Source organism: Lipophrys pholis (assembly GCF_963383615.2).
Source record: "Lipophrys pholis genome assembly, chromosome: 1".
NCBI lineage: Eukaryota > Metazoa > Chordata > Actinopteri > Blenniiformes > Blenniidae > Lipophrys > Lipophrys pholis.
This window is the reverse complement of record NC_137635.1, coordinates 51,192,788-51,218,588: the sequence shown is the minus strand read 5'-3', so window position 1 is coordinate 51,218,588 and position 25,801 is coordinate 51,192,788. Positions and strand designations below refer to the sequence as shown.

The following is a 25,801-nucleotide window of genomic DNA, read 5'->3' as shown; positions in this document are numbered from 1 at the left end:
GTGAAAAAAGCAGCGGCTTATAGCCCAGAAATAACGGTAAATTTGCACGTATGTACTGATGTAAAAACTCAAACATCCTCAAACTAATGGCCTCATCTTGCTGAACATGGCGATGCCTTTAGTGTTAGCGTTAGCTCTCCTAATGGAAGTTACAGTGTTCATGTGAGCTGTCTTAATGTAGCCGCTAATGGAAGTTACAGTCTTAGCATTAGCTGCCTTAAGACGAAAGCTATTGGAAAACACAGTCTTAGCGTCAGCCGTCTTAATGTGGGACCTACTGTAGCGTTAGCCGTTCAGACGTGGGAGGTAATGGAAATGACAGTCTTATCATTAGCTGTAGCTCAGTGGGAGCTAATGGAAGCTATGATCTTATCATGAGCTGTAATCAGGTGGGAAATAATGTAAGTTACTGATTTAGCATCACTGAACCTAATATTTGTCTCATTCTTCACTGCTGAAGAAGGTCTACCTTGGTATTTCGCAGCTGCACCTCATGTTTGTTTACACCTACCTTCTAGCTCACATTGTGACACTGTCACTTCCGTTTTCTGGAACATTGTTTGTGCAGATGTAAAAGAAGGAAAGAAATCAGAATAACAGGTATATGAGGATAATAATAAAAAAAAAAAGCGCATTGCAGATAAAGTGTTTGTTTGTTTAAACAATAATCGCTTAACGGGCAATGATCAGATTTTTAGTGAGCATGTAAATGCACTCAATGACTCATATATGGTGTTTAATGTGTTCTTGTGAAAGAGCTGGCTAAAAAAAAAAAAAAAAAAGCTTTTGCAAGGATAAGTGCTTCACACTGTTATCCAACTCATTATCGAGTGATAATCTGGAAGACGGCCTTTTATTTCTCGCAAAGATCCCTCCATGTTCCGACGTCTGACCGGAACGCACACTAACTGTGCAGACACAATATTCTCCCGCCGAGTCTCCGGTCCCTCACCCTCTGCTCGCGGTCTGAACACTTATACATGAGTGTGAGGAAGTTGAGGTCCGCCGTGTCCGACTCGGTCTGTCGGGCCTCGATCAGTCGACCGATGTATCGGTTGACCCGCGTCCTGGGGCTGCTCTGGATCAAGTTAGCCTGGTTTGCGTTGTTTCGGTTTCTCATTTTCTGCGGAGCCGTCCGCATGGCCCTCCGCTAGTGATGCATGTACAAAAAAAAATAAAAAATAAAAAACAGAAAAGAAAGAATGAGAAATATTTGAAAACACAGCGCTTTGAATAACAACATTCTTGATAAACAGGCTGCAGTACAGCGCCCTGTATTCTCTGTGCGACTGGAGTATTATGATATTAGGAACAAGGGTGAATACAAGTCAACAACAAACACAGGCGGATGATTATACTTTCAGATGAGGACGTCGCCTTCACACTTAACTTCATTACCGAACGCGCCCCGCTGTGTCTGAGTGTCTGCAGCAGCCAAAGTGAGCAGCCTTGCAAAACATTGTGTATTGGAGCAAAGCCAGAGTGTTGTGTGCGTGTGCGTGTGTGTGTGTGTGTGTGTGTGCATGTCTGTGTGTGCGCGTGTGTGTGTGTGTGTGTGTGTGTGTGTGTGTGTGTGTGTGTGTGTGTGTGTGTGTGTGTGTGTGTGTGTGTGTGTGTGTGCGTGTGTGCGTGTGTGTGTGTGTGTGTGTGGGTGGCTCGGTGCAGTGAAGGGGGCAAAGGGTGAGCCAGAATCGCCAGAGTGTTGCGATGAGATGTGTGCAGCTTCTTCCATTTTAACCTTCTTCGCTGTTCCTGCGCCTGTTTCCCAACCATGTTTGCGCCTGCTTCCTGTTTAGACAATGATATCCTCCATTCATTCATTATTTCACCTAATTCGAGATGCTGAAACTCAGGCCCCGTTTACACGACGACGTATCAAAGTGAAAAGGCCAAATTTTTGCGTTTTTTTTGTTGTTGTTGTTTGTTTCAGAAAATAATTTCATGTTGACACAGCAACGTCCTAAAAATGTTCTCCATTTACGTGGAAAATGGCAGAAGTGCTGAGAACAATGTGGTTAACATGCCAGGCCACAAGGACGACGATGTTAGCTTGGTATTCCGGGTGAATCTCAACTCTCAAACTCCCAAGTCCCAGGAGACTATGGACTGGAAGTCATGACACTACGGAGGCCGCCATTGTTGTTATTGTCCATCTACTCGTGCAGAATAACTAGTTAACTCTAATGCAAATAGTTGGCCAGTGAAGAATAAAGACACGCTGCTCATCTATTATAGCAATAACAAAAATTCATGCAGATAATCAGTTTCCTTCTCTAATTATTATCTTTCCCCGTATAATGTGTAATTATCATGTTTTTATCAGATTTCACTTCACTTCCCTCGTTTTTTTTGTTTTCTTTCATGAAGTAATTCTCCCTCTTTCCTGACCCTGTGTCCATCCCTTCTTTCTCTGTGCATCTTCACGCCGTTGCTTTGGGTTATTTATAAGGCGGCAGCTCGTTGGCCTGTGGACTTCTCCTTGTGCTCCATATTGTGCTCCGTGTAGCACAGGACACATCTTGCAGCCATGTCTGGTGCACAGGAAAAAAAAAAACTGCAACCCCCCCCCCCCCCCCCCTACCCTATTCATTCTTCTCTTGTCCCTCATATTGCTCCCCTGCGTGCCTTGAATGTATATGTCATATAGCACAGTGCAAGTGTGTGTGGCCTGAATCTGAAATTGTCATTCAGGGGCAGTTTATATATGATATATTCTGTCTCTCTTTCCCATTTTTCTCTTTCATAGACACCAGTTTTCTCTCTATGATGTGAGGATACTGTTATTATTGGTAATGTAGACATAAGAGGACATTTATGTTGTGTGAGGTGCAGACTTGATGGATGTATCCAGAATACTAAAAGCTGCATTTAAAAAAAAGAAGAAAAAATGGGACCTTCGTCACTTGTGTTTAAATTTCAAGAAAAGAAGCTCTTGACATATCTTTAAAACCCAAGAGTTCTCCGCTGTGCCAGCAAGTGCTCGTGTTTGGAAACCCCTGCGTTTCTTCTTGTTTTACTTCTTCTGGTGAATATTAGTGGTACCGGAATGGTGATAGTTGCATAGAGTTCTTGAATGTGTGAGAGTTTTAGAATCCGTGGGAGCTCAAGAATAAATGAGAAATGTGTGGGAGTTCTACAACATGTAAGATATCGAGATGTGTTGGGAGTTTAAAAAATCTGGAAAAGTTCCACAATGTGTCAGTTCTAGAATGTGTGTGAGTTCTGCAATGTTTGAGAATATGTGCGAAGATTCCCAGTGTGTCTGAGTTAAAGATCTGCAGGTGTTCTAGAATTTCTGATATTTCTAAAATTACAGAATGTGTCAGTTTAGACTGTGTGAGAATTGTAGAAGTTGTGACGGTTCTAGAATGTGCAGCTTCTCGATTGCGTTGGTTCTGGAATGTGTGTGAATTCTAGAATGCGTGAGAGATAGAGAATGTTTGACATTTCTAGAAGGCGTGACGGTTCTAGAATGTCCCAGAGTTCCAAAATCTGTCAACGTAGAAGAATGTGTGAGATTTGAAAAAAAATATATATATGTTGGTGTTATAGAATTCCTGAGATTTCTAGAATGTGTGAGCATTCTAAAAGATGTGAGAAAACAGGATGTGGTTTGAATCATGAAACAATGAAGCAGTCACAAATGAAGTCTCTGGACAGGAATGAACTCTAGACAGTGAAGCTTCGAGTCGACCACAACACGATCAAACACAGACACGTCAACACAGACAGTGTGTTTATACCTTATCACCGTCCTCGCAGTTCATGACATTGGAGAAGGGAATCTCAGCCTTGAACATCTTCCTGCAGTGCATAAGCTGCACGAGTAAGTAGCACACAGTTTTGAACTTCATCTTTTTGGCGGGCTTTATATCCGAAAGAATCAATCCTGGGAATATCTGTCACCAGATAAGAGACGGGAACAATGATTAAGTCAAGATACAGTTTAATAATATGTCTTATGCAAAGGCTTTGTAGGTCATGCACAGGCACTGGAGGGCGTGCACGTGCACGTGCACACGCGCTCACGCACACACACACACACACACACACACACACACACACACACACACACACACACACACACACACACACACACACACACACACACACACACACAGAATCATTAGGAATTTCACTAGAAAGTGGTTAAGAAACAGTAGCTGGGGCAGTTTTTTTCAGTTTGGTCTTGTTTCAAAGGTTAGAGCGACTCCAACACAGCAGTCAGGGCACATCTTTCTCTGTGCCGTCAGAAATATGAAGAAGATTAGCAAAGTCTCTCCCCTATCAAAGAGAAATACATGTAAAATACACACAACTGTAGAGCTCAAATACGTAGATTCCTAGGAGGAGTCAGGTCACACACAGCAAGGCTTCGTGTGCAGGACGCAAAGTCCTACTGAGAGGAGGAACGCAGCGGGCCGGAGAACAAGAAATGGCAGAGGGAAGGAGGAGGAAAGAAAGAAAAGAGAGTAGGAGAAAGGATGAAGAAGAATGGAAATCGAATGAAGAGGAAATAGGATGGACTGACAGGAAGAAAAAGAGGAAAGGAAATAATGAACAATAGAAAAAGGAAAAAAGTGGAGGGGAAAGAAGTGAAGAAAGGAAAGGAAGGGAAATCAAAAGAAATAAAATGAAAGTAAACAAGAGGAAATGTAATTTAAGACAAGAAACAGAAGTGGAAGTAAATGTAATCAAAGGAAAGGAAAGGAAAGGAAAGAAAAAGATAAGATAAGATATCCCTTTATTTATCTCGCATGTGGAGACATTTTCAGTGGTACAGCAGGAACTAAAAAAAGCAGATAAAAATACAATATAATAGAAAAATATGCACACCTAAAAGTGCCGAAGAGGAAAAGAGGAGAGGAGAGGAGAAAAGGAACGATGGGGCAAAAAGTGTAAAAAAGTGTAAAAAAAGAAGAGTGGAGTATAAAAGAACTGAGAAGAAATTGAGGAAGACAGAGGGAAGGAAAGGGAGAGTAAACAAAAGAAAAAAGAAATAAAAGGAAATACAGGATTGGTAAGAAAGAGAAAAGAGGAATAGATTGGAAATCAAAGGAAAGGAAAAGGAAAGAAGGGAGAATAAAGGGAGCAATGGGAAATGAATTGAAGAAAAGAAGTGACAGAACTGGAAAGAAATGTAAGAAAAGACCAAGTAGGAAAATTAACAAAAGATAGAAAAAGAAAACAAATGAAAGAAAAGACAATTGAAACGATGAAAGAAAAAGTAAAGAAAGGAAAGCAAAAGATGGGAAAGGAGAAGAAACAAGAGGAGAGGAAGAAAGGAAGCAACATTAAAGCAAATGAAGAAAGAAAGGACTACATGGGTAAGAAACTGTAGCAGGAGGAAGTCGAAGGAAAGGAGAGAAAAAGGAGGAAAAGTGAAGAAGGAAGGAAAATAAAAAAGAGTAACTCAGAAACAAGACTGAAATTCCCTCTCCAGCTGCTTGTGGCACATCTGTTGGAGACGTGCTTGTTCGTGTGTGTGTGTGTGTGTGTGTGTGTGTGTGTGTGTGTGTGTGTGTGTGCGCGCACACACACACACACGCACACACACACACACACACACATCTCTGCAAGTTTGTCGGACTGTGCAAATCTGAGATGATAGATGCCACGGGCTGTTTTTCTTTCCCTCTTTATTGCCCCGATCCAATCCATTACAGGCTCGACAACAGCGAACGTGTGAGAGCTGCATCACACCGGGCCGGATGCCGCGATCACATCAAGGCCGCTCGCCTTATACGTGCTGGCACGGAGGTAACGGGGAGCCGGCTCTGTCCACCTCGCCCGGCTCTGAGTCACCAAAGAGCTCCAGTAAGAGGGATTAGCTTACTCCGGGAGCTTTGCTGATGTTTACAGTGCTCTGCCTCAGGTATTAAAAGGTTCAGCTGAGGCCTTGGTAGAATAGACGGAGTCGTGGAACTAAACACTATCGATTTCGACGACGCTGCGGGATACCTTCCGTCGGTGAGATGGCACTATGAAGAAGGTTTCGATTTCGTGTTTTTGGAGGAAGGCGTTCCTTTCGTGACCGTTTCCGGGCTCCACCTCGTAGTCTCCGTTCAGGCACTCGAGAGTCGACCGGGTGATGTGAACTTTCCTGGAGAGAGCAGAGGACGCCAAGCGTGAAACGTCTCGAACAATTCTGGGCTGAAGGGTTGAATGTTGATGGGAATACTCAGAAATACAACATGCAAACAGTGTGTCGTCAACGGCTTCAGGGCCCCGTTTAGACGACAGCGTGTTCAAGCGCAACAGGATTGGGGTTCTGTTTCCATGGCAACGGGGCTCGGAGTCACTGAAAATGCAATTTTTTGGAAAATAGGTCTCCCAAAGTGGAACTTTTGGAAATCACTCCGTCTCCGTGGAAACAGAGGGAAACGCAATTTTTCTAAAACGCTGCAACAGCACAGGCACACCACAGCCGTTGTAAATAGTTCTGTCATTTTTTATGTTTTTAGAACATTCTTCTCTGCGTGTGTGTGTGTGTGTGTGTGTGTGTGTGTGTGTGTGTGTGTGTGTGTGTGTGTGTGTGTGTGTGTGTGTGTGTGTGTGTGTGTGTGTGTGTGTGTGTGTGGTTTCATTACAAAAACAAACGACAGCACCCACTCTACATGAAAACTACATCATTTTCAAAATGCTGTCGAGTAAACATGGAACTTTTGCCTCAACGAAGATGTAAAAACTGATGTGTTTTGGTTATAAACATTGTCGTGTGGACGGGGTCTACTTTTACTTGGGGTGAACAGTAGTTAATACACCAGCTCAGGCTGCAAGTCTACTAGAGTAACAAATGATCGTATGATAGTTATCAGATATTGCCTAAGGTCATGGCATTACAGTAATGCTTTCCTACTTCAGGTACTTCATTGTTATACCCACAATTTGTAATTACCAAATTTAACCCTTCCAACTGGTTTTGTATTTCACATAACTTTGAAATCTTTCTATTATGACTTCAGTTATTGGAACTTTTTTTCATCAAAGTAGTGACATGTCAGTGATTTGTTATATTGCACTATGTACACACAGCAATATAACCACATTCCAAAGACAGAGCGCTTCCTGATATTGGAGCTGACAGTGAGTGGAACTGTTCGTAGAGCGTCAGGGTGCGCCGCACTGACCCAGGCAGGCCTCCAGCCTCCATCACATTGGCCAGGGTCACATCGTTTGACCACACGTCGTACTGCCACTTCCTGAGGCCCAGCACGCCGCACAGCACACGGCCCGTGTGCAGACCCACACGCATGTTCAGATTGACTTCTGTGGCCTCGGCGACTGACCTGCAGCGACACGACATGTGGGGAGTGACAGAGGGCTGCAGTGGATCGACAGAGCTTTCATGAGCTGGAAGCATGGAAAGGAAACATGCACAATATTAAACAGACTCATTTTGGAAACAAAGACTGTCGTTATTATTACTGATATTATTATTTGCATTTTCTATAGTCGTGTGATTTTCTTATTTTTGTCTTAATTTCACAGATAGGTGAAGCGAATGGTGTTTTATTGTACTGTTTATAAAGAACAACATATATGTTTTCTGTTTGCATTATTTTTTTCAATTTGGTATTGTTATTGTTGTCATTGTTGTTTTTGCTCTTGTGATTGTCATTATTATTATTGACTGCTGCTGTTGTCATTGTTATTGTCATTATTGTTGCTATTGTCATTGTTGTTGTTATTGTCATTGTGTTTGTCGTTGTCATTGTTGTTACCGTGATTGTTGTTTTTGCTGTTGTCGTTGTCATTATTATTATGAACTGCTGTTGTTGTCGTTGTTGTTATTCGTACTGTCACTGTTGTTATTGTTGTTGTTTCTGTCATCATTGTCGTTATTATTATTGACTGCTCTCGTATTTTGTTTTTGTTATTATGGTTCGATTCATGCTGGTTTTAATGCTGCCTTCGTTGTAACTGCTATTATCATATTGATAATGTCATATCGATAACACTATAATCCTTCATACATCATAATTAGAATCATTTTTATCTAATTGCATTTTTACCATTATTTATTTATTGGTTTCTATTTAAAGTAGCATTTGTATCTAATTGAAGAGGTCAAATGTGAATCATGAATCCGAACAGAGAGAGAGAGAGAGAGAGAGAGAGAGAGAGAGAGAGAAGCAGCAGCTCTGCAGCTCCCCAACTGCTATCCTGTTCAAATGCAGCAGAAGAAAAGAGGCTAAATCAGGAATAAATAAAATGTGGGAGAAGAAGCTTCAGTGTGACAAGATGTGAATGAAGAACAAAAAGCTGCTCACACAAAACAGAAATAGACCATCTTACAACAGATAAAACTTAAATTTAGCATTTCTGTTTAATCGGGGAGGGGGGCTCATCCTGATTAGCAGCTTTTAGTGAAGTCATTAAATGTACTGGGGTCAATTCTTTTCCACTTTTTTATTCTGCCGGTTGAACAAACTCACTCCAAAAATAATGAAAGAAAGATTTTCTCGCTAAACTAGAGCCTCCATAGTGGAGGTCTGTTGTTGAAATCCTGTTAAAATGCAATGAAAACGTGACTGGAGTCTCACGTTATGGTGTCGATCATGTCGAGGCCCATCTCTACGCAGCAGTGAGCGTGGTCGGTCTTCGGCTGGGTCAGTCCAGACACGCAGTAGTAACAATCCCCCAGGATCTTAATCCTGCGACAGTGGTTCTCCTGTTCAACAGAGGAAGGAAGAAAAGCCGGCATGTTAGAAATCCTTCATTAGGTCATATTTTATTGAAAAGGTTTCACTTGGGTACTTAAGAAGAAAGAAAAAGTCTGTTATTATTATGCAATGTTCCTCAACAAAAATTTGAGAAGCAGTTATGGGATATTTGTACTCCCTGAACACTGAACACAGCTCATTGGGATCGCTTTGTACTCCTGTTCCCAACCTCGGAACATCCTTTCATCGACATTCTCAGTGTTTACAATTTTTCCTCGTCTTGTCATCCATTCATCCTTTGACCACTCACTCCTCCCCCTCTTCATTTTCATCAATACGACCTTCCATATTCATCCAAATCCACATCCCCCATCACACACCTTCCTATTCATCCCCATCCCCCTCCAACCGTTCATCGTCCCTCCTTTACCAGTATTAGCAACACCTAGTTACCTAAACCCAGTCCTGTCACAGGTTTATCCACTGAATTCCTCATTTATGTGTGACTTTATATCTATACATATATCTATTTATTTTAGTTCAGGGGCCACATGCTGTCCAATTTCAACTTGAGTGGACTAAATTATAACCTTTAAATTAAAACTTTACATCTTTTTCTTTGTCATGGTGTAGAGCAGTTATCTTTTTTTTTTTGCAAAAAAATCAAACAATCACTATGGGAAATGACTACAATCTCAACATAAAGCCAATCTTAGTGAAACCTTCTGGTTAAAAATACACTGAAATGTCCAATAAAACTTCTGTCGCTGCTGGATTATGCAAGTTTCTCCAAATCGGTTTTGACCCACAAGTGTTATGTTTGGCGGTCCTGCTTTACATAAACTCTAGTGATGAGGACAGACATGTCAAACACTTTATACACAGTTAAGGACAGGATAAACCTGACTCGGTAAAACAGCGTTCTTTTCAGCTAAACGAATTCAAAGAAACCCTCAAACAAGGTGATAAATACAACAACATACAAATAAAACAGACATAAACTACAATGCTGCGTCTGCATGATCCCGTTTTTTTTTCCCATCATTATCTAAGGGAAGCTCTTGAGAATTGGAACACGCACCATCACTCAAACGTATCCCACAATGCAGCGTTGAATCAAAGGATCCGTCTCACTTTAGGGAAAGAGGTGAGTCACTATCACTCTTTAGGGACAATAAGCAGTAGCTTGAAAAGACAGCTTACGAATATAACCCATTATTAGAGGATATGAGCAACACATTCATTTTACCAGGGAGACCATGTTACTGTGGGGGCCTTCTCATAACCCTTTATTGTTTCCATGGCGGTAATGGGATTGCTGGCCATGCATGTGAAGAGCACAAAGACTCATAATTATGCACATCGGTGGGCACAAGACAAGACGGATGCTCTATTTTTACTCTGTGAGCTTCAGTACAGCACAATAGCTGGAGCTGGTTGGCTGCTCGTCCTGTGTCGGTTTACCTGCTGTGGTCAAGCTTCCTGAATGCTCTGTGGGGTAGAGGCTACTCAGGAAAAACACTCAATGTTTTTACACCGAGAAGATCTCCATAATTCCACTGTTTTCTTCCACTTTTTGGTTAATTACCAGGCTTAATGTATACACCCCAGTTTTTGGCTCCACATTTAAAAAAAAACAAAACAGATTTTATGATATAAGATCTGTGATAAAGCTTATCATTTACACGACTACCCTTCAAGTGAAATTGCATCATTTTTGTGTTTCTGTTTCAGAAAAGATTCACTGCAATGTTTTGTTGACATGGAAATGGTAAAAATACTGAAAACTTTGGGACCGGTTTTCAAAAAGTTGCGTTTTCATTGGCTCCGAGCACCGAAGCCGATTCACTTCAAGGGTCTAATGACTTTCTTTTGCCACAAACTGCAAGCTCCGTCCCGTAGTTGTCTCGTCATCATCAGACAATATAAACTTGAGCGCTGGAGCCGGTGAGTTTCCTTGAGGGTGACTTTGGGCGAAGTGAAGCAGGAACAGATGGTGCTGTAGTGAGACATGGCCCAGGCCACGGGAAGCAGGGAAAGCCCCGGTTACTTAGAGAGTCTCTCCCACTCTGTACTTTTCCTCTGCTAATCTGCAGTGTGAGGGTTTAGGAGCTGATTCAGACCCAAGCAGGATTAACGGCGTCATGTGACTGAAGCATTGTGGGCAATCTGGGTGGTCATCAGCACGGGGGAGGGGACAGAGGAGGAGCACAGTATGACACCTACTTACAGTTTCATTTGCAAAGAAACTACCTAGAAATGTGTTTTTCAAGCAAGGTCAGGAGATAAAGTGAGAAGCACCCTCTGGGGTACGAGGCAGTTGTATTAGCAAACACCTTACAAACGGCACCACCCTCCTTTAATGACAGCAGGAATGCAAATTGGCAAACAACACAGTGTGCACAGATGAGCAGGAAGAGAGAGTCAAACACGAACATAGGGAAGGAGAACATTCAGTAAATGATTATGAAGAAAAAGATGAGGCAGCTGGGAGGTGAAGCTCATTTCCCACAAGTCCCCAAAGGAGAGGGCAGCACGCACTATGCTCTGCCTTTCATACAAATACAAAGATCAGGGCTGTGCTGATGGGAAAAGATTAGGATTTGCACTCCTGAATCTTTGGAAGGGCTGAAAGGACAATGGAAGGTGTGTGTTTGCTGAACGTGGCCTCTGATAACCTCTGCTTAACCCTTCATATGACAGGCGATAATGTCCTGGCATACTGAAAAAGAATGAACCCTACAATGTGGATGGACATTTAAGGATTTCCTGTTTCATGCTCTTTTTCAATTTAGCATGATCCCTATAATGTAAAAAAAATTTAATAAATAAAGCTGAAAACATGTGAGAACGTTGTAAACAAGTTACCAGGTACGGTCAGTTACCCAATAAAGGGTTACCACTTCGGCTGAATCCACAAATCACTATATTCCATGCATTTTATATCAGGTCATTTCATTTATTGGACAGAATTCTGTTATTTCCAATCCATCCTGGCCTGTTGGAGTCTTTCATTTCGACTTCCCATCAATATACAGAGACAGTGATTCATTGCAAAGGCGGCCTCTGTTGAGCAAAATCTTTAGGAGTGTGCCGGTATATTTCCCCCGTCTCCGCTAACTCCTCTGCACCGTGGCATATGAGTGGTTATTCCCCTTTTAGTCACCAGCAGCTTTTTTTATTGATTTGAATTAATTTCTGCACAACAAATGGAAAAGATATCAACACTTCCACCACCCACCCCAATCTGGTGGGTTAGAGCGAGTGGGTGTTGGAGATCTGTAAAGTAAAGCTATTATTGAGGATATATTTAACAGATATGACAAATAACAAATGTTCAGTGTTCCAAGACAGTTTTTTTTTGTTGTTTTTTTAAGGATGGCACCAGGATGCAGAACATTTGATAAGAACTGGAAACAGGGAACGTTGTTTTTTTTTTGGGAAAGAATTGGATGAAAATAATCGGAGAGGTGGATAACGTTGTTTTGGGTACAAGTTTTATACACTGTGTTCTGCCAGCAAACGCACACTCATTGTGTAAAAGTTTGGGCAAAATCTTCGCCAAACTAAAAAGAGCAGTTTTGTTTGCAAACAGTAGATAAATATGAAAGTCTTGATTGACTGAAGGGATCGGAGGATATACCCCCTCTGGATTGCATATTATCTGTACTATAAAGGGAATAAATTTGACACCCCCTCATGGTGATTAAAGCTACTTCACTTCACTTCACTTCACTTCACTTCACTTCACATTGCTTTGACTTGCAATCACTTCATGCAGACAAACTTTTTGAAAACACTCAGATCGTTTACAGCACTTCATCTGTTTCTGTGAAAATGGAGATTGTTTTCAAAATGTTGCCGTGTAAATGCTAAATTTTCCTGAAAGGAAGCCACAAAAATTGTGCATTTTTACTTTAAATGCTGTTGTGATAAAGGGGCCTCAATTACCACCAAATGTATATTGTTTTTCCTACAGAGGACAACACTTTTTGTCTTTAAGGCAACTCCACAGTTTATAAACTTAAACAAAGAAACTTTTTCCTATTTTTTGGGGACTTTGCATTGACTATCATTCATATTATGCAAATAGAAACACTTGTTGTTTTCATGCTTTCCACTGACTTGCATTTAGTTCCTGCAACCTTAACCTATATAACTTTAATCATTGTCCTCATGGAGAACATAACTTTTGTCCTAACATAAATAAACATCCCCATTAGTGCTGTAGAACTAGAACACACGGCAAGAACTCTTTAACGAAACCTCAAAGTTGACACAGTTTTGACCTAAATGTGTCTATTAAGTAAAGCAAATCCTTGTTAGTACCGCGTAACAAGAACACAAACACTGTGTTTTTGATCATTTCTGGTAAAATTCCAATGAATTGTATCTATATGTACTCTGGTTTTTAATTCTAGTCAAGCGCTGATGCCTTGATATTGCATTGTTTGTCTTACTCTGTATATTTCCTCACAGATAATGTCTTGTTTTCCATCTGAACTGTGAAGCACTTCGGTCAAACTTGGCTGTTTTTAAATGTGCTCTGTAAATAAAGTTGACTTGACTTATTTCATGCAACCAGGATTGCAGTTTTAAAAATGTTTTCCTGGTAGGGTCCCCACTTTGTAAAAATGGCTTCCTGAGTCCCCGTAAGCGTGGGAAAACCAGAATCCTTGTATACACACACTCACACAAACAAACAAACAAACACTTTTCATGTTTTGTGTTGCAATTACGTTTGAATTACATTTGTTTGCTGCAGGTTTACTCAAAAGTTAGGAAACAGAAACACACATCACATCGTACTTCTTTCCTTTATCTGCTGGATATATTATTCTGTGATACCAGTTAATGATAATAACATTCAATATGGTAAAAAAAATTGCATGCTCCATTTAATTAGGGTATATGAACGACATATTCCACATATAATCAAAAGCTGGAGTATATGTGTGGAATATGTATGGAATATTTGCAGTAATTCAGATGTTTTCTTGTCTACTGTTGTCATGTATATCGATAGAAAAACCCTGAGTCCAAGTTAATGTAATCTTTCAAAACAGTTTGTATTTAGGTGTATTTTATTTCAATCATAAAAAAAACTTGCAAGTTTTTGATAATCATGACTTCTGATGATTTCATCTTTATGTGACAAATATTTGACTAATAGCGAATAATTGGGATTGTATCTTCAGTTTCATAGTATTTTTTTTTTCCATGGAGCTGAAGGGAGTTTTGTTAAATCTCATAAATAACCCTGATGATGAGATCTTTCGGATTATCTCTGTGTGGACTAGGAGAATACAGTTTTCAAACAAAAACTGCTCTATAAACCCAGATTATTCAAAATCAGGGAGAATAGTGCAAAAGACTCATTATGGGAATCGTGATAATGAAGTGTTTTTCCATCCTGATACATTATTAGCGACTAAAAATATGAATTAAAAAATCTCAGCCGGGTCTTCATTTTCTTCACATGAGTCATCAAATATTATGAAAGTTTGCTTTCTTTGTGTTACACAAAGGGTTTTAGTTTTTTTTTTGGGGGGGGGGGGGGTGCGAATCTGAAGCATTTCTCCCCTCGAACTCCTTCATCAAGAACCCGAGCTGCCATGTTTGCCTTGGCTTCAGCTGCAGTTTTGTGTACAGGCGTCAGCGGGAAACAGCAGGACTTGCTGGTGATCCCTGCATCTGTGTCTGAGACAAACCCAAACAGGGTTATTTCATCGTGTTTGCACCCAGATTTCAGTTTTCTGGCAACCAGCTGTCACCATGTGGCCAATGAACCGCTCCTGTGCTCGATTTAGAAGTGACACATTTTGTGTCAGCATCCAAACCAGTTGTATTTGCTGTATTTTGTGGGCCCAGGATTTTGTTTGGTGCACATTTTGAACCTGCTGATGAATAAAGACTTTTCAAAGTTAACTTTGTGCCTTTAAAAAAAAAAGTTATGTTAAAGAAATGACTGTATCACTTGAGCAACCAAAATGATATTATAGAAATTTTAAGCACTTGTGCCAAGAATGTTAGAGTATGTTTACACTATGTTCACGGCAGCCCCGTTTGCCCAAATCGTAGTGCGTCTTGGGATTTTGGGGAATTCTGACGAAGGCTTAGCACGTTTATCACGTTGTGTCAAGGCTTTCTAGGCAGGAAATGTGGACATCAGACCATTTAGAAGCACGTTTATGCCCCAAAGGGCCACCAAGAGTGAAGGCAATCATTGTATCCTGAGACTATTTCTGGGTGCAGACATACCTCTTGATTTCTGTTTCGGTGGCAGAGTTTGTGGAAGGTGTTCTGTCGTTGATTGCTCAGACTCCAATGAAACTCCCCTCCGGGCCCGGCTTCCTCCCAGACCGTGCGCGCCGTGACGGACCGGAAGAGAACGTAATGCGTCGGGTCCACAAACTGTCACACGCCGGGACAACCCGCGGCTGAACGTGATGAAACGGCTACCATACACCGTAACTACGCCGTGAGAACCGTGACGAAGCGTGGCGCGACGTCACTTCCGGTAAGCCTTCCGTCCCACTACGGACCGCCTTCAAGTTCTATTACGGCCAATTCCGTACTGCTGTAGTGAGCAAGCACGGGAGTCGGAGGCGGCGTGTCTAGAGGCGGCGTGTCTAGAGGCGGCGTGTCTAGAGGCGGCGTGTCTAGAGGCGGCGTGTCTAGAGGCGGCGTGTCTAGAGGCGGCGTGTCTAGAGGCGGCGTGTCTAAAGACGGCGCTAAAGCTGGCTGTTTTTAATGGCATTAAGACGTTCGCTTTACAACCACTACGTAGCAGACTTTTAACTGGGTGAGTTACTTACACAACAGAACAACAACAGGAAATTACCACCGGTATAAACTGTCCCCCCGGAACACTTTAGCTTAACTTAGTTCTGGGGGTGAATTATGTAAACTCACCACACTGCCACGTTTTGAGACGTCCATCCCGTTCTGCTACGGGCTACTACGGTTCTCATCCGCGCCGTGGCCACCGTGGCAAATCTTTTGACAGTTTAAAAATCTGGCACGGCGCCCACGGCAACCCCGACCTGTTACGTCCCCCTGCGTTGTCTCACGTCTATCCCGCTTTGTTCACGGTGGCCTGAAGCGAGGCGGCCGTGGCTGCCGGGACCATAGAGTAAACATACCTTAATGTATTGGTGGCCATGTATGATGGTCAGAGAGTTGATTTATACAACCCAGCACTGTGTTCATATTCACCCAAAACATCCATCTTCTTTCAGTGCATTCAACATTATATCATCCAAAATTCCATATATTCATCCAACATTCAATCTATCCATCAACATTCCATCTTTTCATGCAACATTCCATCCTTTATCCAACATTCCATCTATTATTCATCCAACAATCGATCCTCCATCCAACCTTCCATCTCTTAATCCAACATTTTATCTATTCATCCAACATTGTATGTATTCATTCAAGACTCCATCTATCCATCCACCCATCCATCCATGTTTCCAATAATCAATCATCTTTCTATTCATCCAGCATCCCTTTGATATTCATTCAATAACAGAACAAACCTGTCTTTGGACTGTGGCAGGATGTTGGAGAAAACACACTTCCAAAGGAAAAGTACGCAAACTGAACAGACAGAAAGACTCTGAAGTAAACCGATAGCCACTGTACTGTGCCTTTAAAATCCTTCAAACTGTAAAAAGCCTCAGCTTTGTCTGAAATTATCTAAAGTGCCACACACATTCGTGGAGACAAGAAGGTTATTCTGCCGGTTCCAACGGGCTCATGACTGAATGAAATGAAACTAACTCGTCGAGGAAGCAAGAGACGGCAGACAGATGCATCACAGAGCCATCCTAAAAATGGAAACATGAAAGCGGAAGTGAACCAGAGGGCATGAAAGACGCCGTTGAGGGAAGTAGGCTGCTGTGTGTCAATCAAAAAGCTGAGAAACAAGGAGCGGAGGAGTCTGGGAGCTGTGATGCAGGGAGGTGTTGCAGCAGGAGATGAAACACAGAGACAAGAATGAAAAGGGAAAAAAAAGGAAAAAAAAGCTTTTCCGCACACACACAAGCATGCAGACACAAAAACATAGCTATCAATGTTATATAGCACCACAAGCAGCATGAATTAATCACAGGGCTGGCTGCTTTCAGAGCTGTTGTTTCGGGGAAACTCAGAATGAGAGAGAAGTGCCTGAACGCTAAAGAAAACCTCTTTTTGCATCAATTCGGAGTCTTAATCTTGTAACTAAATGCCACTCTTCTGGTAAAACTAACAAACATTGCTTTTGCCATTGTGGAATCCTTCAATCTGTCAGTTTTAATAAAGATCCAGTCATGTTTGGCCCATTTCTCCAGTACAGTACACTCAGTAGCTTCCGCCCTGTATGGAATAATGACTGTGTCTGTTCTCGGTGTCAATCTGCTGTTATATTTTCGCTGTCTGAGTTTGGGTGGCGATAAGGTTTCCAAAGCTTCCCCGAGACGCTTCGCTTGTCTCCGCTCCCAGCGGTAGTCGGCAGATTCTCAGCCTGGTGGCGGAGAGTTATAATTACTCCCAGCTTGTGTTCATGTGGGTGGTGGGAATCAAAAACCGCAAATACTGATCAGCGCGAGTGGGTTTCCTGTAAACTTCCATTTTCAAGCGGCAGCTCGACTCTCCGCGGCAGTCTGAGGCAAAAGGATTATTTTCTATCTTGATTTTATTTTTTATTTTTTTTACGCCGCTGTCTCTCGTTTTGAACACTTTGATGGATTAAAGCAGCAAACAGTAAAATCGGGATGTCAAGATTGTTTTTGCTTGTGAAACTGGTATTGATAGTTTTGTGAATATACAGGTGGGGGGGAAAAAGCGTGAAATACAATGGGCCATCTCTCAAGATGAACATTTAATCTTTGATAGTAAAATCAATCCTATACATTATAGTGCAAAAACAACACCTTACGTGCCATTTTAACACATTAAAACATATGGAAAAGCATTATGCTGCACATAATGACACATATCTAATAATTTTCTAATGTAGAAAGCGTTGAAATCTGAGAAATAGGACTTGATAACAGTAATTTTGAAAACTTGCGCTTAAACTTTTTCTGCCCATGAATGGATGGGTTTTTCAACACTGACTGGCCTTAAGATGCAATATGTAGTATTAAACTAAGTTTTCAAGTGTGTCAGCTCACAAGAAAGTGAAGTGACGACTGTTTTAACTATAAAGAAGAATTTTAGTAAAGTAAAATCTGAAAAGTTCATACGGAAATATTGTCTGACGAGAAAGTACATATTCCTTTAAATAGAAAGCTTTGTAAAACTCAAATAAACATATATTCTCGCTGCCTGCAAAATAAAAAAAAAAGTGCATGTTGTTGATCACAGTGAATATTAATGAACAAAACAAATGTCACACGTAGCTGTATTCTGTAACAGTACATTATGAAGATTAATTTTTAACGCTGCTCACTGCGGTAAAAGACACACAAGCAAAATTTTGACACTCTCTAAATTTTTGCAAATAAGCAGCGAGTCCATAGATGTTTAAGATAGTTTAAGTTGTGGTTCAGTTAATCTGTATGTAAAAACACATTTAGGACCATTTCAAAATGTATTTCTGATCATTATCTTAAACGACAACACCGACTAAATGCATCAACGTGTGTGTTGTTCATTTAAAAGTAAAAGAATCCAAAATAGTAAAAGGAAATTTTGGGGGTGATTTACCACATATGAAAATAGATTGAAAAAAATGTGATGTGAAAGGGTTTACAATAGGACGATATAACAATAACTGCTGGTAATCAGACAAATAATTCATCCATGCAGCAATTTGTTATGAAGCACTACGGTCACTTAACTTGCATCCAATATAATTTTGGGCAAAATAAACTTTTGTGGAATATTTTGTAAAGGTGATTAAAAATTTGTTTGGTGCAATTGTTCATTTCTGTAACACATGATGGGAAATGTTTAACTTTTCCCCTTTTCTACCGGAATGACGGCGTGACATGACTATGAACTGAGTTTAACTATGTGCATGAACTTTTTGGTCATTTGAGTGGAATCCAGAAAACGCTCCTTTAAATATGGGAAACTGCACAGAGACTTGTCGACTTGATAGAAGGAAAAGGTGAATAAACTGAAAAATCGGAGCGGTAAAAGGGACAAATGTCCTCCCTTCATAGTGGATGTCTCCCACACCTGAGCTAAAAGCAGAGTCCGTATCACTGAATTTGGACTTGAGCATGAATTTGCTTTTAAATCCCAAAGCTGAGTGCAGATGAGAATGTCGTCACACTGAGTGAGTGGGAGCTTTCTGAAGCTTGGCTCAGGTTTGTTCCCTTCTACTCCTTCCTGTTAAAAATTTAGCGAGAGGAGAAAGGGACTTGGTCAGCTCCATCAACACCACTTTAGGAGAACACTGTGTTCCTGGCCCGCTTCCCATGCAGCTTGACAAGTCCAAAGAGTGGACAGGTGGTGTGGAGATGGTGCTGGAATTGTATTATGAGACGATGCCCAGTGGCCATGTGGCATCGCCCGCTCGTCGTATGGAAGGAGAGGAGTCCGTGTGCCCACAGTGACCACAGCCATGAGTCACTGGCATTGCCACTTCCTGCCAAAGTGGATCAGAATGAGTGGGGCTCTGGGTCAGGGCAAGGCAGGAACATTTGATGACACGTTTTCATGACCGGGGAGTGTACCGTCGAGTGTAGTACAAGGCTCCCGACCAGCAGCCAGAGCAGAGATCAGACCCATCTACTCAGCTGGAAGTAAAAGAATGAGACAGCTCAGATCGCAAGAGCACGGAAACCGACATATTTAAAGATACCATCTCTTCTCGCCAATTTACTTCTGGGGCCAACAGTCAAAATATATCATTTCAACTTAAATGAGAGGCATTAGGGCCAAAAGCTTAAATTAACTCGAATACCAAAAGTTGGCCAGACTAGGGCAATGTTAAAGATGTTGACCCGAGTTTCTTAAAGGTACAGTGTGTGGGATTCAAGGTAGCATCACATTAGTACACTGGGCCGCAGTAGTGACTTGCTGTTTATCAGGTTATCAGCTTTGGTAAAATTCCTGTTGTCGGTTGTTGCTTTCTTTTGGTGTCAGGAACTGCTCTGAACAAAAGAGGTGACTCACTGTACCATCTAGTGGCACAAAATGGAAATCCAAGACTGATCAGGCTGTGGCTAGCTCTTCAGCTTGTTAATTTCAGTAAACGTCTTTGCTAAATCATGACGATTTTTATTTTTCATGTTCTTTTTGGCATTTTAGATGCATGTCACTTGATTTTCCTGCATTTCATGCTCGCAGTGTCACACTATAGCAGGAAGGTTTAAACAACCTGAAAAGGTATTTTTGGTGTGGGACTCCAAACTTAACTTGCACCTCTGACTTCACTGATGTGTGTATTGATATATTGATAATTAGTATGGGTAAAATGTTCCCAATGTTTTTCAACATTAACCTGCCTTAGAAACTAAATATAATATTTAAATAATACTTAGTAAACTGGGTGGCAGTAGTGAGTGTCTATTCATGTTTTGTTTTTTTTTGGGGGGGGGGGGGGGGGTTATGTGTATGTGAATCTGCTGCTCCTGTTGTTGGCATGAATGCACAAAGAGAGGTTGAGTAAATCACTGCACCCTCTGGTGGCACAAAGTAATATTACACAAATAAATAGAGCTGAGGCTAACTGGTTAGTTTACAAACTGCAAAATATTTCCCTGAAACATCAAATTTATTTTTAGGCCGTCAGACTGAAAATACAAAATACTTGTAACAGCTATCTATTCCTGTAATTATGCCCTTTTGGCATGGTTAGTGCAGTTGAATTGGAGAACTTTGCATGTTCTCCCTGTGCCTTTGTGGAATTTCTTTACCTTCTTTTGCCATCCAACCAAAAGATATGCTAATATGGGTTGACATGCAACTCCAGCTTTCCTGTAGATATGAATGTGAAAGATTTGAAAAGCAGATGCTGCTTTTTGATTCTCGCCTGCATAAAAATACAGCATGTAACGTACACATCATTTTTGCATTTTGTCTGTTTAAAAGGAAACGGGCTGAATTACTGAAAAAGATGTAGTTAGCATGCCAGGATACGACAAACTACCAAGACCCGGGAGAATATCATGACACTCTGGAAGCCGCCATTGTTGTTATTGACCATCTACCTGTACACGTGCCGAACAACTATTTACGACAGCCGTGACCCGCATGCACGGTTGCAGTGTTTCAGAAAAGTTCTGTTTTTTCCCCGTTTCAACGGGTCGGAGCATTTTCAAAAAGCTCCACCTTGGGAGCCGTGTTCAAAAAGTTTTGTTTTCAGTGGCTCCAAGCACCGCTATCATGCAAAGGGACAACCCAAAACACAACCAAAATCTTTCGTTTTCACTTCGTGTGAACGGGGCCCTCAGCCTGTCAATCAATCCGGTCAAACCTGCTGTGCACTGCAGTGATTGGCTGATGGGGGAAAGGGGGGCGGGGCCTGAACCACAGAAGGTGACGCCAGGAAAAAGGATTATTGTGATCAGGTTTTGTTTTTCTTGACACGTCAATGTGACAATCTCCCAAGTTTCCACAGAGCAAATCCAGACGTCCAAACAAAGAGGTTCTGTGTGAAAGAACAGATTTAAGATTGATCGGTGAAGTTATTTGACAGCAGCGAGTGGAATGAAAGCTGCTCCCTTTTTAGCCTGTTCTAAATTTGTTCCTGTAAACAAAGCGGGTAAAAATAGAAGGTCTCAACGCAGCCAAAGCAAAAGCTTCTGCGAAAGCAAAAAAAGGGTTAGTTGTAATCCCACGGATTAATGGATTTGACAAGGGCATGTGGCTGGTGTAAGTAATAGAGGCTAGATTACACGTAGATAAGGCCGAGGCAGGGTGATCTGCACATTTTTTTTTTTCACCAAACAAAGAGACGTCTGAATTCTCACCGCAGGTCAGGAAGCAACACGCTGGCTTCTCTTTGAGAGCTGTGCTGAGTCTGAAACACATGGGAGTCACCTCGACGCGTGCACAGGCTGCTCGTCTTTGCATCACACTCACAGAAAGTGAGAAGATTAACCGCGGCGGTAGAAGTTCACAACAAAAGTTGAGCGGATTTTCAGACCCTGAAAGCACAAGGAGTGAAAAATTGACAGATGGGGAGAGACTGAAATCTTTTTCTTTTTTTTTTTTCCCCCCCGACATGCAAACGCGGAGCAATCGGGACGCGTACGACTCTACTTTCCTCTCATTCGCGGGACGGAGGCGAGGCGAGGTTTAGCCCCGAGTAAATCTGGCCGAGATTAAAGAGGTCTGTCAACTTGTTCCTCAAATGAAGCGCCGGATAATCATATTAAGCATCATATGGGCCGGCGATATTCACTGTGACAGCATGCTACGCTAGTGCCTAGTGCCAAGCAGCCTGTGGACAAAACAGCACACACACACACACACACACACACACACACACACACACACACACACACACACACACACACACACACACACACACACACACACACACACACACACACACACACACACACACACACAGAAGTATCCTGAAGTATCTCTTTTATCTTTGTAATGTGGAAAAAAAGAATTCTCTAGATGCATTATGAGTCTTGAATAAAATTCATATATTCATTTTTTTCACAAAAATCCAGCAAGTAACACAAAACAGCCATGGATTCTTGAGTTACACTTCGTCATTTCCTCTTCTTTTTTTTAAACAGAATACCACAAAATCCGATAACATGTAAATTAAGACAATATCACATTTTGTTAGTGATCCGGATAATGTTCTGGATCCAGGATGCTGAGGAAAACTTTGAATTTTAATTCAAATTTAGAGAGACATCTTGATCATATTGTGGATACTGAATAATATGATCCAGATATGTAAGTGTACATATGTACCACGGGGGAACGAATAGGGAAATCTGTCTTGTATTTAATATCAACATCCTATATGCATTATTGGCCGTCATTAGACTGTTGGTAGGGTGAAAGAAGGGAGATGGACTCACTGTGGCCAGCTCATCAAACTTCCCAAACAGCTCATTGAGCAGTTTAACCAGCTCCTGCGCTGTACACTGAGAGGCCAGGCTGGTGAAACCCACGATGTCTGCGAACAGGATGCTGAAACAGAGACAGAAAACAAGGTTTGACTCAGATTCTGGAAACTCATCATGTCAAAGTGTACACCGTGGCCCAGTGCTGGGAGGAGAAGATACTGAAGTTGGGCTGTCAATGTTAAATCCCAAAAAGTCCCGAAAAATCCAACTTTGCAACTGAGATTACAAAAAAAAAAAAAATTATGTAAAGATGCATGCCTAAAACATGAAGTTGGTTTCCTATTGGAAGCTGTGCTACAATGACTTGCATGTGAGTGGGAAACATACTTCAACACTGGACCTTTCAGATGCGACGATCTCTAATAGCAAAACACTGACTAAGTCAATTATGCTGAATTATTCTGATTCTGGAACAAACGTCTCATGTAAATTCATCGTCATATTTTGAAATGACATTTAAAGAAGATGAGTCAAAGCATCTGAACTCTCCTGTTTATGTGCAAAACTGCTCGGAGAAAATGATTGCAAATCGATGGGAGAGAGGGAGTTGTCGAGCGAGAGCGACGAGGGTGAGAGATAGAGCAGGAAACCTGCCCTGTTTGCTAACTGAGTGGCAGCGCAGTCGAGCACAGCCACCGAAAATAGAAGCAGGATATTCCCACGGGGATCAGGAAGGAGACATGTCCTGTTAGGAAGTGAAGAGGAGCCCTTCCAGGTTATAATGCACCCATCAAGCCGCTGTCACACTCGCCACTTGTATCCCCTTCTTTGATATGCTGCAACAGACAGGGACTTAAAGTATCTGCGTCGACTTATTCCGGCCCCAAGAAGTGGGCAATGAAAAGCCTTAGTGCTCATTGTTGGGTCAAACCTCTGAATAAGGACAGAAATTAATAGAAATACACCCAGACTGGACCAAAGCAGGAGGACAAGAGCGGATTGACAAAGTTAAACGGTCACAAAAAATAATTGCGACCGTGTTATTTTATCTCCGCAGAGTGCTAATGCTAATCACGGCTTCTGTGGATGCAGGCTAATGCTAATGTAGCTTAGGCCCCCTTTTCGAAGACAACGTTTTCAAGTGAAAATGCCAAACTTTTCAAAGCGTTTTTAGGTGTTCATTCACCCGACAACGGTGCTCGGAGCCACTGAATGCGCAACTTTTTGAAAGCGGCTCCCGAGGTGGAACTTTTAGAAAAAAGTTCAGGCTCCATCTCGGTGTAAATTACTGCACACAACAAAAAAACAGCGCAAACTCGTGGCCTGCCAAGCAAAATACATCGTTTTCAGCATTTTTCCCTGTAAATGGACATCATTTTCAAACAATTCTGTGGAAACTCATCAAAACGACGCTGTGTAAAAGAGAAACTTTATGTGTTCTCTCCGTACACGGGTGTGTGTGCTTTCATGACAAAAACAAAACAAAAGAAGCACTCACTAGTGGCCCAACATGAAAGCTAGATCATTTTTCTGTAAACAGCATTGTTTTCAAAACACTGCCGTGTAAACGCAAAACTTTCCTGAAACAAAAACACAAAAACTAAACAGGAATTTAATGAAAGTATAACAGAAGCCCTTGTCAACAGCTTCAGCTTTTCAAGCCCAGTTTACATGAGAATGATGTGTAACACGTGTCTAATATATTCCAGAAGAAACAACTCATTTGATACCTTGTGTTATTTTACATATCTGTCAGATTCAACTCAACTTTATTTATACAGCACCAAAGACAACACAGTCATTTCTAGGTGCTTTTTACAGAGAGAAACCCAACAAATCCAGACGCAGTCCTCACTGCACACATGGCCACATTTGCATGTGAACCTCAGGTAGCTGAGGCCCTCCTTTATTCACCGAAGCAGAGCTGGAACTTTTTCTCCGAGTTCCTGTGTGACGGAGATGACTCATCCAGCTCTGACTGTCCTGCACTATGTGCATGTGTGCATCTCAGCGCCTGAATCACACTGCTGCCTTCATGTGGGCTCCACTTTTCACAACGTGACCGGGAGCTGGAGCCGCCACCGAGACGGGAGCCGCTAAATGTCATTTTGCCATCTCGCAGATGTCACCCAAAACCCGCGTTTTCACCAACAGCCATCTGCGGCCCGACAAATATTTGGAAGGTTAAGCACTGGGCCAGTGTAAATACTGGACGTTATTAATTAATGTGGAAGTCTGAAAAGAGCCGAGGGACACAACTCAGTGGAAACTGAGCAAAGAGCAGCAGCAAAACAATGATTTAGAGGGATCGGCCCACACAACACATGCCCACTTATTCAGTCCCTGAAAGTAACACAACAAGCACTGTTTCATGTCAGTGCCTCGCTCCAAGACAAAACTATTTCAACTCCTGTCAACTGCTTTCGCACTCATTGCTGTTATCTGCTGTGCCGGGAGTGTTCACATGAGTACGATGTGTGGAAACAGCATTGTTTCTGTGCTCGTTCGCTCATGTTCACCATGGGTGGAGCGATGAGCCTCAACAAATCCAAAATGAAACAAAATGTGACACCACAGGGAAGTTTGCAGACATGTCAGAGAGTTACAGCAATTAAATCTGAATTTTGGAACAAAAGACGGGAGATGATGACACAAAATCAAAGATGTCTGGGGGAAAAAAAAGGAGAACCTCAGAATACTGTGGTGACATAACGAAGATGTTTGAACTAATTGAATTCAGTCACTCACAGGGATCTGTCCATGAGGTAAAGGTTTCAAAAACAAACAAACAAGGCAAAATCAGAAACCCTAGAATCCCTTCGAAAAAAGTGCGAGAACGACTTCAAACGAATACGGAGGCCATGTTTACACGACAACGTTTCAAAACACATTGTTTTTGCAGTTCTGTTTCGTTTGTTTTGTGTTTACGCAGCAACGGTTTGAAAATGATGTCCGTTCACATGAAAGTCTGGAAGTTATGTAGTTAACGTGTCGGAGCGTTCTCAAAAAGTTGTGTTTTCAGTGGTTCCGAGCACCGTTGTCGTGTAAACGGCCCAAAACGCCGTGAAAGTTTTCCGTTTTCACTTGAAAATGTTATGTAAACAAGTGAGAGAGATTAATCAGTGAGGAAACAGGAAGTGAAGCATG

At 41.7% G+C, this 25,801-nt stretch overlaps 1 protein-coding gene across 1 annotated transcript in view; it reads right to left on the bottom strand.

Annotated features, from left to right (window-relative positions):
- LOC308110994 (adenylate cyclase type 1-like) overlaps positions 1-25,801 on the bottom strand; it is a gene marked incomplete at its 5' end in the record, with an annotated part of 47,778 nt that overhangs the window by 9,437 nt on the left and 12,540 nt on the right. Inside the window, 6 exons of the mRNA XM_080465655.1 lie at positions 953-1,150; positions 3,744-3,899; positions 5,962-6,103; positions 7,131-7,289; positions 8,547-8,674; positions 22,667-22,778. Coding sequence (XP_080321781.1) covers positions 953-1,150; positions 3,744-3,899; positions 5,962-6,103; positions 7,131-7,289; positions 8,547-8,674; positions 22,667-22,778 — 895 coding nt within the window. The remainder of the gene's footprint in view (positions 1-952; positions 1,151-3,743; positions 3,900-5,961; positions 6,104-7,130; positions 7,290-8,546; positions 8,675-22,666; positions 22,779-25,801) is intronic.